At 40.7% G+C, this 13,259-nt stretch overlaps 1 protein-coding gene across 1 annotated transcript in view; it reads left to right on the forward strand.

The window, feature by feature from the left end:
* Nucleotides 1-13,259, forward strand: part of LOC139453318 (serine-rich adhesin for platelets-like) — an 88,936-nt gene that overhangs the window by 60,258 nt on the left and 15,419 nt on the right. The window contains exons 6-10 of the mRNA XM_071234985.1: nucleotides 5,419-5,476; nucleotides 9,410-9,547; nucleotides 10,479-10,523; nucleotides 11,360-11,420; nucleotides 12,805-12,842. Coding sequence (XP_071091086.1) covers nucleotides 5,419-5,476; nucleotides 9,410-9,547; nucleotides 10,479-10,523; nucleotides 11,360-11,420; nucleotides 12,805-12,842 — 340 coding nt within the window. The remainder of the gene's footprint in view (nucleotides 1-5,418; nucleotides 5,477-9,409; nucleotides 9,548-10,478; nucleotides 10,524-11,359; nucleotides 11,421-12,804; nucleotides 12,843-13,259) is intronic.

A 13,259-nucleotide genomic window follows, 5' to 3' on the forward strand; every position in this document is an offset into this window, starting at 1 on the left:
GAATGGAGGTTTATGGTAGATTTATGAGGCGCTTCCTTCAGTATTTGTACTCAAGTCTAATTTTTTACTAAAATCAAATACTACCACCAAGCGGTGGAGCTTTCAGTATGCAACCCAGAAATAAAATGAGGTACATATAGTATTAAAACTTTATGCAAACGTTCAATAGTTTCTGTTAATAACCTTAGAAGCTATGATCTTAAAAGTAACATTTCGGTGAAAAAAATGATCAAAATCAAAATCCAATATGTCCGCAACTAAAAAAGATATCCAAAATCGGCTATTAACGTTTCATGTGTTATGTATGGAGACAATTATCAGAAAGTTTGAAAGCATTTCATGCAGTGGACTCAAAGTTGTTTGCATTTGAAGACAGGTACCCAAAAGACACTGTAAAAACCTTGAATCCAATATAGCTGCCAAACCACGTGACCAATGACAAAAGCCAAAGAACAAAAAATGTCAAGCAGCTCAAGCAGCAGATACATGCAAGGTTTCAAAGTAATCGGATAAGCGGTTGCCGAGCAATAGGTCGAAATACATCTTTAAAAAAATCTGTTTTTTTAGTTATCTGCCCTTGGCCTTTGGGCCTACGGCCTTGGGTTTTTGGCGGGCACTAGTACCCAACGGTCTACATACACACACAAAATTTGAACAGAATCGAGCAAGTGGTTATTTTACTAGGTCTGGTACAAAAATCGGCGGAATAATAAATAATAAATAATAATAATAATAATAATAATAAATATAGCTGCGAGCAGCGATGGCGGGCTCCCTATCGGAATTGTTTAGCTGCGGATCCTGTTCTCCATTCATAGAAGTAATTATGAAAAATTGCACTTTGGTTATACAGAGTACTAAAAACCATTGAAACTGAGTTCTTAATGACCCTAATCTATTAGCATTATCTACTGTGGTTATATAAGTGCATTCCGATATGCGGAAGGATATGTGCACTACTGTGTACGACTATAATATGACCTGGATTATCAATAGGATATTTCACCGGTCCGTTTTGACCAAGAAAAAAATTCCCATTTTGGCTCTGGGTCTGTTCAGGTTGGAAGATACCAGCATGCAGAGGTGTTGGTGACTTGATATTGTAATATGCAGGAAATGGATCTTGTAATTTGATCCGTGCTCAGGGATGAGATGGCTTGGGACATTATCTAACAGTAACAACACATATCAGTCCCTTCTTGTCATCTTCTTGTTAAAACAACTCATCCAATCAGCAAAGAAAACCCCGTGTGTACCACTGGTTGACAACGGCTCATTATTATAGTCAGTTTCGGTAGATCTTACCCACTAGCAGTCTGCAGTACGCTTTAACATTATAGTCCGTTTCTACCTGCGCTGTCAATGATCTGGCTAGGAGCAATAGGCAACAAATGTTGTTATACATAAATTATGTATCATTTCTCTCTTATATGCTGCGTGACTACAATACTCTACCAATACACACGAAATTTAGCCGAAATCGGACCAGTAGTTCCCGAGTAACAGTTGTCTAGAGTTGTGCTATTTGGCAAGTTTATGGACTGGGGCCAAAGAGTGCCATCTTTGAAACGCTGTAGCTCCGTTCTCCATTGAGCTACAGACAAACGGTTTGGTGTTCTGGAATCGCCAGGTCAAGTGCTATCAGGAAAATATATCACATTTGACATAAATACATGTTTTCTTTGAAGTTGTTAGTATGGTACTTGGAGCCAAAGTATGGAGAGTTTGGAAGCTTTTGAGCTGGTAGTTTGAGCTGAGGAGATTTTGGGAGTCATGTACTGAGAAAATGGGTAAAAAACAGTGCAAAAACACTTAATCCAATCTGGAGGCCAAACGAAGCAATTTCGCTACATTAGATGAGTAGAGAATTTGTTGGCCATCTGATTCCGCACCTGTTCAAGAATTTTGGAAGTCTTTGGAGCTTTCGTGGCGGAGTTATTAGCTGTTGAAATTGCGATTTTTAAAGTTGTTGTGAGTTATCTGCCCTTAGTCTTTGAGTCTAGAGTCTTGAGATTTTTGTGGATATAACTTCAGTAGCTAAGCTATCTTTGTGGAAATTTTCAAGAAATTCTGAGCAGTAGTTTTGGAGTTCGGATTGGAACAAAAATCGGCGGAATAATAATAATAATAATAATAATAATAAATAATAATAATAATAAATCGAACAATAACAAGAGGGCTCTTGCCTTGTAGGCAGGGAGCCCTAATAAGAAATCGTTATTTTTGCGATTTTGGCACTTTTGACCCCGGGATTGGGTAGCTGGACTAAAAACATTAAAAAAAATTCAAGGTCACCAAGGTCACGGGGTCAAGGTCATTTAGGTGGTCCGTAAAACGAAAATGTACTTTTTTTGGCGAGCTCTCACGCGACTGTTATTGCATGTATGGTGGAAGTGGTTGGTAATTATGCATTACCCCGACCTGTTCTAGCATATGTATAGATAAATTTTGATGATATGCATGTCCGCCGTCCGTCCGCGCGTCTGTCCACCAAAATCTTGTTTTGTCATTTTCTCATGAACTATCTAACTTACAAAGCTGAAACTTTGCAGACATCTTTCCATGGTCTGTATCTAATAATGCTGTGAATATCAATGCATTCCGTTGTCACGTCTGGTTTCCATGGCAACCTGACGAAAAAAAACTTCAATCCAAGATGGCGGCCAAACGGCTGGAAATATCGATTTTGACAGCCCGATCGAAAATGATCAGTATCTTATGACGGTGTCACATGCAAAATATGGTAGCTATTGTTGCAATATTGGCGGAGATATATGCTGTTTTGTGCCGTTTTTATCACTTTTGGCATTTTCACGGTCTTTAATCCAATATGGACGCTAAATGACGCAACTTTTGACAAACAGCTAAGAACATGAAATGTTCAGCATGTGATACTGGTGCATTGTGGTAATTTGTAGCACTTTCTATCAGGAACTTTAGCAGCTACGTCGTTTGCAAAGTAATTATATTAGAGGCTAGCTAAATCCAATATGGCCGCCACATCACGTGACTTTTCACATAAGAGCAAGAAGAGATCTTGTTCAGCAACCAAAGCAAGATTCAACAGAAGTTGTTCAAGTGCCTTACCTGATAAGTTTCCAATGCTAGAGCTTGCTAAAGATGTCCTATCAAAAGTTTCAAAATAACTTTCAGCCGGAAGTTGGAGTCAATATGGCGGCCATTGAAGACATATCTCAGCATTTTTTCTTTGAAGTTGTTAGTATGGTACTTGGAGCCAAAGTATGGAGAGTTTGGAAGCTTTTGAGCTGGTAGTTTGAGCTGAGGAGATTTTGGGAGTCATGTACTGAGAAAATGGGTAAAAAACAGTGCAAAAACACTTAATCCAATCTGGAGGCCAAACGAAGCAATTTCGCTACATTAGATGAGTAGAGAATTTGTTGGCCATCTGATTCCGCACCTGTTCAAGAATTTTGGAAGTCTTTGGAGCTTTCGTGGCGGAGTTATTAGCTGTTGAAATTGCGATTTTTAAAGTTGTTGTGAGTTATCTGCCCTTAGTCTTTGAGTCTAGAGTCTTGAGATTTTTGTGGATATAACTTCAGTAGCTAAGCTATCTTTGTGGAAATTTTCAAGAAATTCTGAGCAGTAGTTTTGGAGTTCGGATTGGAACAAAAATCGGCGGAATAATAATAATAATAATAATAATAATAAATAATAATAATAATAAATCGAACAATAACAAGAGGGCTCTTGCCTTGTAGGCAGGGAGCCCTAATAATAAATCGAACGATTTCAATAGGGCTCTACAGCCTTTCGGCTTGGAGCCCTAATAATCCCATTTATGATTCACCAAATTCCATTCACCAAGTGAATGCTCATGGGCCTCCGTCTTTACTCAGCTCAATGGATCAGTGTGCACGTTATTTCTATTCTCAGCTCCCTGGGGAGTATACAACCCAAGCTGACTTGTATCCATGTAATAATGCCAGAACATGGGTAACTCGTGAGACAAGTCTTTTTCTATTCTGATTCCATAGAGGTTGTTTGCTTTGGGTGTGAATTCAAATACCACTTCTTATGATACAGACAGACAGACAGACATGTTTATTCAGTAAAAGGGCAATGGCCCAAAATACAGACATGTGAGCATGACATTTACAGGGCACAGAATTTATCATTAATTATTTTGTGAGCGTAGTATAAGAATTTACAAACTAGAAATAATGTTTGCTCATAATAATTGCTAAGAATATTTATTACATGAGAATTACTGTAATGAGTAGGCATAGTAAGATTAACAAGGTATAACAAGGTATACAATAGCCCGAGATTACGACATTCGTGACCTCTTCAGGTGGCCATGACTTGCCATTTGTTCTTCAGCAGTAAGTGAGTTACCATGTGCTTATTAGCCGGAATCAGCTGATCTTTGCTTTGAATGGTTGATTTGCTGCAATTAGAGTGCCACCATACACCTGCTTGTGATTTCTCTGAAGGGATAAACATGGTGTTTCTGCCACAATGAACCTACATAATGTATAAGGCTTGCTATCAATACAGATTATAGTGATTGATAATCGTTGACGAAATATTGATTAATTATTGATAAATATCGGAGAAGTGACTTTGAGCAAATAGGCAAAAGAGTCTGAAAGAAATCTGTAATACTCGACTCTTGACACATTCATGCATGGATTACTCTGTGGACGTTTAAGTATAACAGTTGTTTTCTGTCTTTGGCAATTAGCCTGTGTTTCTGTACTTAATAGATGTATGAATGCCGTTTAGATTCAGAACTGATGTTAATCACACACACTGTGGATTCTGGGGCAGGACGAGTCCCCACTGGTTGATGCTTGACGAGTTGGTGTGTTGATGTCTTGAGAGTGTTTATACTATCAAGGACTGGTTGGCTTGAACAGTTGTACACAGTTATACAGAGCTGTATATAGTTATACATACATTGTTATACATTGTTATACACAGTTATACATAGCTATACATAGTTCACCCGTGAAGATCTGGGTAGGAAAGGACTTCAGTAACCCTTGTGTGCCTTAAAAGGCGACTAACGGGATGGGGTGGTCAGGCTCGCTGACTTGGTTGATGCATGTCATCATATTCCGATTGCTTGGATTGATGCTCACGAGTCATGATGTCAATCACTGGATTGTCTTGTCCAGACTCTTTTTTTACAGACCACAGTCATATCGCTGGAATATTGCTGAATGTGGTGTTAAACAACAAACATGGGTATACATAGTCTTACAGTTATAGTTATTCATACATAGTTATACACAGTACAGTTATACATAGTATTACTCTGTTGTACTTTGTCGTTGCTTATGAGGATAACATCTATTTACATGGACTTGATTATTTTCAAGTTGCTGCACTGTAACTGGAATATTGCTGACTGGTGTAAAAAACATTTGCTGACTTGTGTTTTTTGTTTTGCAGCAAGGCTATACTAGAGGCAGGCATGACTCCAGGAACTCCAGAACGTACACAGTCAGAGGTAAGAATGTGTTAACGTCAATTACCAACCAATGATAGTACAGTTGCAGAGTTTCAGATTGGCTCATTTTCTTGGACGTTGACTTGTAACTCAAAATGCCCTAAAAATATGTTTCAATTTTGATGATGGCATAGAAGAATGTTCTGTCAAAATGTTTGAATGACGTTTGTCACCAGTACAACACTGCATGTAATAAATAGTCATCCCATTATTCTGGGACAAACACCAAGTGCACAGCGTTCAGCTGGGCTCCATAGTGGGGGCTGTTGTGTTGATCAGTAAACAATATCTCTGTGTAGTCATCAACTGTCAGGTTAATAAATAATAAACAAAAAGTGTAAACAACATGTGTCGAACTTGCAAACAATGCCAATTTGCCTGAACCTGTTTAGTTGTTTGTCAACATGCCACTATTTACTATTGTTCATCTCTTGGTGCCACTGTCATGAATTTGATACTCTTCCCTGCAGATAAACCAGTTATTTAAAGAAAAAAGGACTTAAAAAATAACCAACCTCCTGCCTATCCTTTTTAGGGATAGGCTGAAATAGGAAACAGATTGTATGTTTATTGTTTTGGAATTCATGATATGTATATATACTATACGTTCAACACGATACCTTGAATTGCCTCCTGACTGGAGTGGCTCAGTGTTTTTGTTTAAATGAACACACAATGAAAATGCTTGATCCACTAAGAGAACGACAGTGATCCCTCGCTACAACACTACCTTCGGGGTCCAAAGAATTGATGAGCGTTATAGATGATCAGCGGTTTAAAGAAGGTCGAGTTGCAGGTGGTAGATGACCAACAAAACAGTATACATGCTCTGCCTACCTAACACGATCTACGTTGCATGTTTCAGAGTTTCAAAAAAGATTAGAATAGAAGTTATTTATGATTCATAGTGTAAAAGAAATTCAAGTATTAATATGTGCTTTAAAAAAACCCACATCGTATCTCTTCAGCGAATTCAGGTGAATAAACAGGTATAACAAACTTGGTAAATAAAAGTATAAAATTTGATGTAAAACATCACTAGACGTGATGAGTTTCCATTTAAAATGTATTTCCTGCTCTTCAAGGCATTGTTTTATATGCAGAGATTAAGATTACCGTGTGCATTTTCTCGTAAACTAAGCCGGAAATAGCAATCAGCTGTGCACACGTTTCCTCCCAATATACCAGTGATTAATATATACTTAAAATTATAAGAAGCATAAGCGTAGCACTTTGGAACAGATGGTACAGGGTATGTTTTGATGTATGGAACAATTTGACCAATCACTGCAGGGACATCCATGCTACGTTTATTTCCATTGCGAAAACGTTATGTTGACAATTAATGGTCGAACTGCCACAAAGTTGACTTTCAGCGAGTCATGGCACAGCATTTATGTCATGTGTATCCATTCTCTTGCAACTAAAGTTTGTTTCAAGGCGTCAATAGCGGTAATCTGACTGTTTGCTGTAAATAACGGTGAGTTGTGCGATCTACCTATCACTTTGCATACGATTTCGCCGAAATTATTGTGAACATTATTAAATTATTGAATGAAATTTTGAATATAATTAAAAAAATATATTGCAAACATTAGTCCAGATAAAAGATGAACAATTTTTTTATTACCAGATATAGTAATAGGATTGAATTGCTTACTTCAGTTTAGATTTGTTGACTGGTATTTCCGGTGTTACGTGATCGCGGTGATCAGCTGATAATGTTTTCTAAGATGGGGGAAAACATAGTGTCATTGAAAAAGTTTAATAAAAATGTTAGCAAATTTTGGGAGCCATGTTTCACGGCACGCTATAACCAAGTTAGTGCTATATTGAAGAGCGCAATAACGAGGCAACACTGTATTTCAGCAATAAATATTTACTCGCTTGTGACAAAATGACCCTGTTGTTTCATTATCTCCACCTAAATAGGGGGCCCAGAGGGCCCAGTCGTCTAAGGCGCCGCGATTCGCTGTGCAGAGTTGCGTCCCTTGGGCACGCCAGAAACCTATGATTGTGGGTTTGAATCCCGGTTAGCCCCGATTATATTTCTAGGTTTTCAGCACCATACCCGTGCTCGTGGGTTTCACCGAAGTGGTAAACGTCTGAGACCTGTATCACTTTGGGCTTTCCTCCCACATTAAGCTGACACGCCGCGATAAACCCAACTCACTCACTCACTCACTCCACCTAAATACACAGAACAACTTTATTTAATTTCTGTGGCCATTTTGTCAAATATGAAACAAATTTTCAATGTGTTTCAGTAAATGTGGCCAATACATATTGTTTGACCTACTATTTATCTATGCAGCAGTGATGCTGTTTTGTTGTGTCAAAACATCTGTGTCTACTTGCACATTCTTGATTGCCCTTTTATTATCACTGTTCAATCTATTGCCTGAATGTTAGAGAGGGCCGCTGGGGTAGCCTAGTGGTTAAAGTGTTTGTTCGTTAAGCCGATCACTATATGGTTGAAACAATGCTGATGCGACGTTAAATTTTAACTCACTCACTCGTTAAGCCTAAGACCTGGGTTCGATTCCCCACATGGGTACAATGTGTGAAGCCTATTTCTGGTGTCCTCCGCTGTTGTAATACTGAAATATTGCTAAAAGCGGCGTAAAATTCACCAACTCACTCACTCAATGTTCCAGAAACAAAGTGAGGTAAGCTACAGGGCCTATATCTAGCCTATATGTAGCCCCTTTACAGCCAAATGTTGCAGAATCATTGAACAGCAAAAAATGTGTGGAATATCCTGTGTCCCAGTTTTCATGTTAATCGTTATGTTGGGTTAGCGATGGTCTGCTGTTGCAAAGGGCTTATCATGTGTCCCCACATTGCATGAATTAATCAGTGGAGAGCCTTTTTCATCCATTTGTTGCCATGGTGACAAGTACTTGAATATGTATGATAAATTCAAGTGTTGTGGCAAATGTTTTACAAAAGTATTAAACATGTTAGCCTACTTTGAACTTTTCATCAATATTAAGCAGTTATGCAGGGATTCAAGACTTGGCTTAACCCACTCACTTACCACCGCTGTTGTGTGTCCCGTCGTACACAGTAGGCCTGCCACATAAACCACCCCTGTGAAGGTGAGGACTGTTGTGTGTCCCGTCGTACACAGTAGGCCAGTCACATAAACCAGCCCTGTGAAGGTGAGGACTGTTGTGTGTCCCGTCGTACACAGTAGGCCAGCCACATAAACCACCCCTGTGAAGGTGAGGACTGTTGTGTGTCCCGTCGTACACAGTAGGCCAGTCACATAAACCAGCCCTGTGAAGGTGAGGACTGTTGTGTGTCCCGTCGTACACAGTAGGCCTGCCACATAAACCGCCCCTGTGAAGGTAACGACTGTTGTGTGTCCCGTCGTACACAGTAGGCCAGTCACATAAACCACCCCTTTGAAGGTAACGGCTGTTGTGTGTCCCGTCGTACACAGTAGGCCTGTCACATAAACCACCCCTGTGAAGGTAACGGCTGTTGTGTGTCCCGTCGTACACAGTAGGCCTGTCACATAAACCACCCTTGTGGAGCAAGCTACTCAATGTGGGTTCAGCCCATGAAGATCCGGGGTAGAATAGGTCTCCAGCAACCCATGCATGCCGTAAAAGGCGACTAACTGGATCGGGTGGTCAGGCTCGCTGACTTGGTTGATGCTCATGTTGGCAATCACTGGAATGTCTGGTCGGGTAGCCTAGTGGTAAAAGCGTTTGCTCGTCAAGCCGAAGAACTGGGTTTGATTCCCGACATTGGTACAATGTGTGAAGCCCATTTCTGGTGTCCCCCCTGCTGTGATATTGCACTCACCCAGCTGTCTACTCATGCACCCTGGATCTTCATGGGTCTGTTATACACCCGGGGGGAGTCCTGGTAAGAATGTTACAAACATCCGATGTACCGGTAACTGTCCTGTTTGTGTTGCAGTCCATGCTCAGTGATGACAGCTTCTTGATGGAGGAACCAGCCGTCAGCTGCAGCAGCAGCAAGCCGGGAGCCAGCAAGACATCGGAGACCAAGTCTGTTTTCTCTCTCGATGCCTTGTTGGCAGAGAAGGTGGAGAATGTAGGTTGATATGATGAACTATACACCGCTTGATATATCCTGACTTCGTCTGTTCAGTGTTTGCAGTTTCTTAAGTAATGTCAGCCTGTCTTAGAATATATCCAAATTATCACTAACAGATCCTTGGTAATATTTCCCAAGTATCACTGACACAGGTTCTTAGAGCTGAAGCTTCTCTAACTGAGGCTGTTCATAATTGTGTTCGTTTTGAGGTGTTTTACATCAATTGGGAATTCCTTTTTGAAATTGTTTGTATATATTTTTGTGAATGTGAAAAATTATTTTTATTGCAGAACAAGATAATTCTTTCTTTTTAGATTCATCCTGTATAAATTTATGCCTTTTCCAAATGAGTGACTATTTAGATATTGATTCTGAAAATGACACAATTACTGACAATGTTGGTAAATATTGACTCAAAGTATTGAAGGGGACGCCTGGTGTTGTATACTGAGTTTTATACAACACAAAAGTGTTTAGAACGGATGCAGAATAAAGAATATGTTGGATCCCAAGGAATGTACACTAACGTTCATTGTACCAAGTTCTTGACAATATATAAATAAGGCCTGTAATTAAAGTAATTATCAAATTTTAAAATACAGTACACTACCCCATTTCATTACCTTACAGCACCCTCATATTGACTGTATTGTTCAGGTCAAGGTAAAACCCTGTGTATATTTCAAGAATTTGTAAAATATACAAATATATTCAGAAAGTGTTCCATAATTCATATCTTTGTTTTCTGAAATGCAACCTGTGCATGGAGTATGCAGCGAAGGTAACTGTAGTAACACTGCATCTCATCTGTCTGACACACCTGTCTCTGTACCTCCTGCTTGTCGGGCCTTGGTACTTGATGAGGCTGTGTTCTGTATGGATGGATGTGACATGTGTCTGATCATAGCTTTTGTTATCTTCACTACAGGAGGAGGCAGACCGGGAACTTCACGTCATGCAGTTCGAGTTGAAGGTAGAGTCACGCGGCCATCAGTGTTAGACATGAGGAGGAGGTGTCTGCTGCTGCTACAGACAGCCTACCCTTAGGATTTGATCCCTACCCTTACGATTTAAACCTTACCCTTAGGATTTGAACCCTACCCTTAGGATTTGAACCCTACCCTTAGGATTTAATCTCTACCCTTAGGATTTAACCTCTACCCTTATTTAATCCCTATCATTAGGATTTAATCCCTACCATTAGGATTTAAACCTACCCTTACGAATTAAACCTTACCCTAAGGATTTGATCCCTACCCTTAGGATTTGATCCCTACCCTTACGATTTAAACCTTACCCTTAGGATTTGAACCCTACCCTTAGGATTTGAACCCTACCCTTAGGATTTAATCTCTACCCTTAGGATTTAACCTCTACCCTTAGTTAATCCCTATCATTAGGATTTAATCCCTACCATTAGGATTTAAACCCTACCCTTACGAATTAAACCTTACCCTAAGGATTTGATCCCTACCCTTAGGATTTGATCCCTACCCTTACGATTTAAACCTTACCCTTAGGATTTGAACCCTACCCTTAGGATTTAATCTCTACCCTTAGGATTTAACCTCTACCCTTATTTAATCCCTATCATTAGGATTTAATCCCTACCATTAGGATTTAAACCCTACCCTTACGAATTAAACCTTACCCTAAGGATTTGAACCCTACCCTTAGGATTTGAACCCTACCCTTAGGATTTAATCTCTACCCTTATTTAATCCCTACCATAAGGATTTAATGCCTACCCTTAGGATTTTAAACAGTGGCATAAATCTCTACTCACTCACTCACGCACTCTGTTTACAGGAGGGCATCAGACAGGGAGGATTCATCAAGTTAGCAGAGGCGGAAGTCGAGGACTCTGAAGGTACTGTTTGTACTGTTGGTCAAGCATCTGTAGCAGTCACATTTCCAGGACAGAACAGGTCCCCAGTGCCCTCACTCAGTGGGAACAAACTAGAACAGGTCCTTAGTGCGCTCTGCACCCAGTGGGAACAAACTAGAATAGGTCTCTGGTATGCTCTGCACCCAGTGGGAACAAACTAGAATGGATGCCGGTATGCTCTGCACCCAGTGGGAACAATCTAGAATGGATCTCCGGTATGCTCTGCAACCAGTGGGAACAATCTAGAATGGATCTCCGGTATGCTCTGCTTCCAGTGGGAACAAACTAGAATGGATGCCGGTATGCTCTGCACGCAGTGGGAACAATCTAGAATGGATCTCCGGTATGCTCTGCACCCAGTGGGAACAGTCTAGAATGGATCTCCGGTATGCTCTGCACCCAGTGGGAACAATCTAGAATGGATCTCCGGTATGCTCTGCACCCAGTGGGAACAATCTAGAATGGATCTCCGGTATGCTCTGCAACCAGTGGGAACAATCTAGAATGGATCTCCGGTATGCTCTGCTTCCAGTGGGAACAAACTAGAATGGATGCCGGTATGCTCTGCACCCAGTGGGAACAATCTAGAATGGATCTCCAGTATGCTCTGCAACCAGTGGGAACAATCTAGAATGGATCTCCGGTATGCTCTGCACCCAGTGGGAACAATCTAGAATGGATCTCCGGTATGCTCTGCACCCAGTGGGAACAATCTAGAATGGATCTCCGGTATGCTCTGCACCCAGTGGGAACAATCTAGAATGGATCTCCGGTATGCTCTGCACCCAGTGGGAACAATCTAGAATGGATCTCCGGTATGCTCTGCACCCAGTGGGAACAATCTAGAATGGATCTCCGGTATGCTCTGCACCCAGTGGGAACAATCTAGAATGGATCTCCGGTATGCTCTGCACCCAGTGGGAACAATCTAGAATGGATCTCCGGTATGCTCTACAACCAGTGGGAACAAACTAGAACAGGTCCCCACTACCCCATGTCTTTATAAGAAGCCAGTGGTGACCCAGGCTAGAATAGGTACCCAGTGCCCAAGTGTGTCAGATACCACATGACCTCACAATAGTGATAAATGTTTCAGTTGCTATAAGGGAGACGCAGCTTTTTAGTGCATTATTCACTGCGGTACAATTTATGTTTAGGTGATGCATCATAATTAATTGGGTTATTTGTTTAGTGTGTTTTTTCTGAAATACACAGCTTATCTTTAGCTCTGTGTCTCTCTCTATTGCCCACTGGGTTAAAGGGTAAATGGTCAGATCCCACTTGCTGTGATATGAGACATGACAGTAACCATGGTAACTTGTTTGTTAGCAGTTGAACAAGGATAATCTTAGCTTTGTTTCCACAGATGAGTTGCTGCCCGAACATCAGCAGAAGCTGGAATATGTGAGTTGATTGCTTGATTGGATGATAGATTACACTATTGGATACTGGGATAGGCTAGTGTCCAGGTTGACTGCGTGTCATGGTAACCCAGTGGCATTGGACATTGCTCATAATGTCAACCACTGGTTTGTCTGACCCGACATGGCGGTCGGGTAGCCTAGTGGTTAAAGTGTTCGCTCATCAATGTCGATCGAAGGCCCAGGTTCGATTCCCCACATGGGTACAATGTGTGAAGCCCATTTCTTGTGTCCCCCGTCGTGATATTGCTGGAATATTGCTAAAAGCAGCATAAAACCATACCATATTTTCTTGAGTATAGTGCGCGGCCAAGTATAATGCACAACTTCCTCTAGCGGGTTGAGTATTTTGAAAATTCGAATATTCAAATATTATGCACAGAAAAAAATTACACCGTAC

Source organism: Haliotis cracherodii, unplaced genomic scaffold (genome assembly GCF_022045235.1).
Source record: "Haliotis cracherodii isolate W230 unplaced genomic scaffold, xgHalCrac1.p SCAF_9, whole genome shotgun sequence".
Taxonomy (NCBI): domain Eukaryota; kingdom Metazoa; phylum Mollusca; class Gastropoda; order Lepetellida; family Haliotidae; genus Haliotis; species Haliotis cracherodii.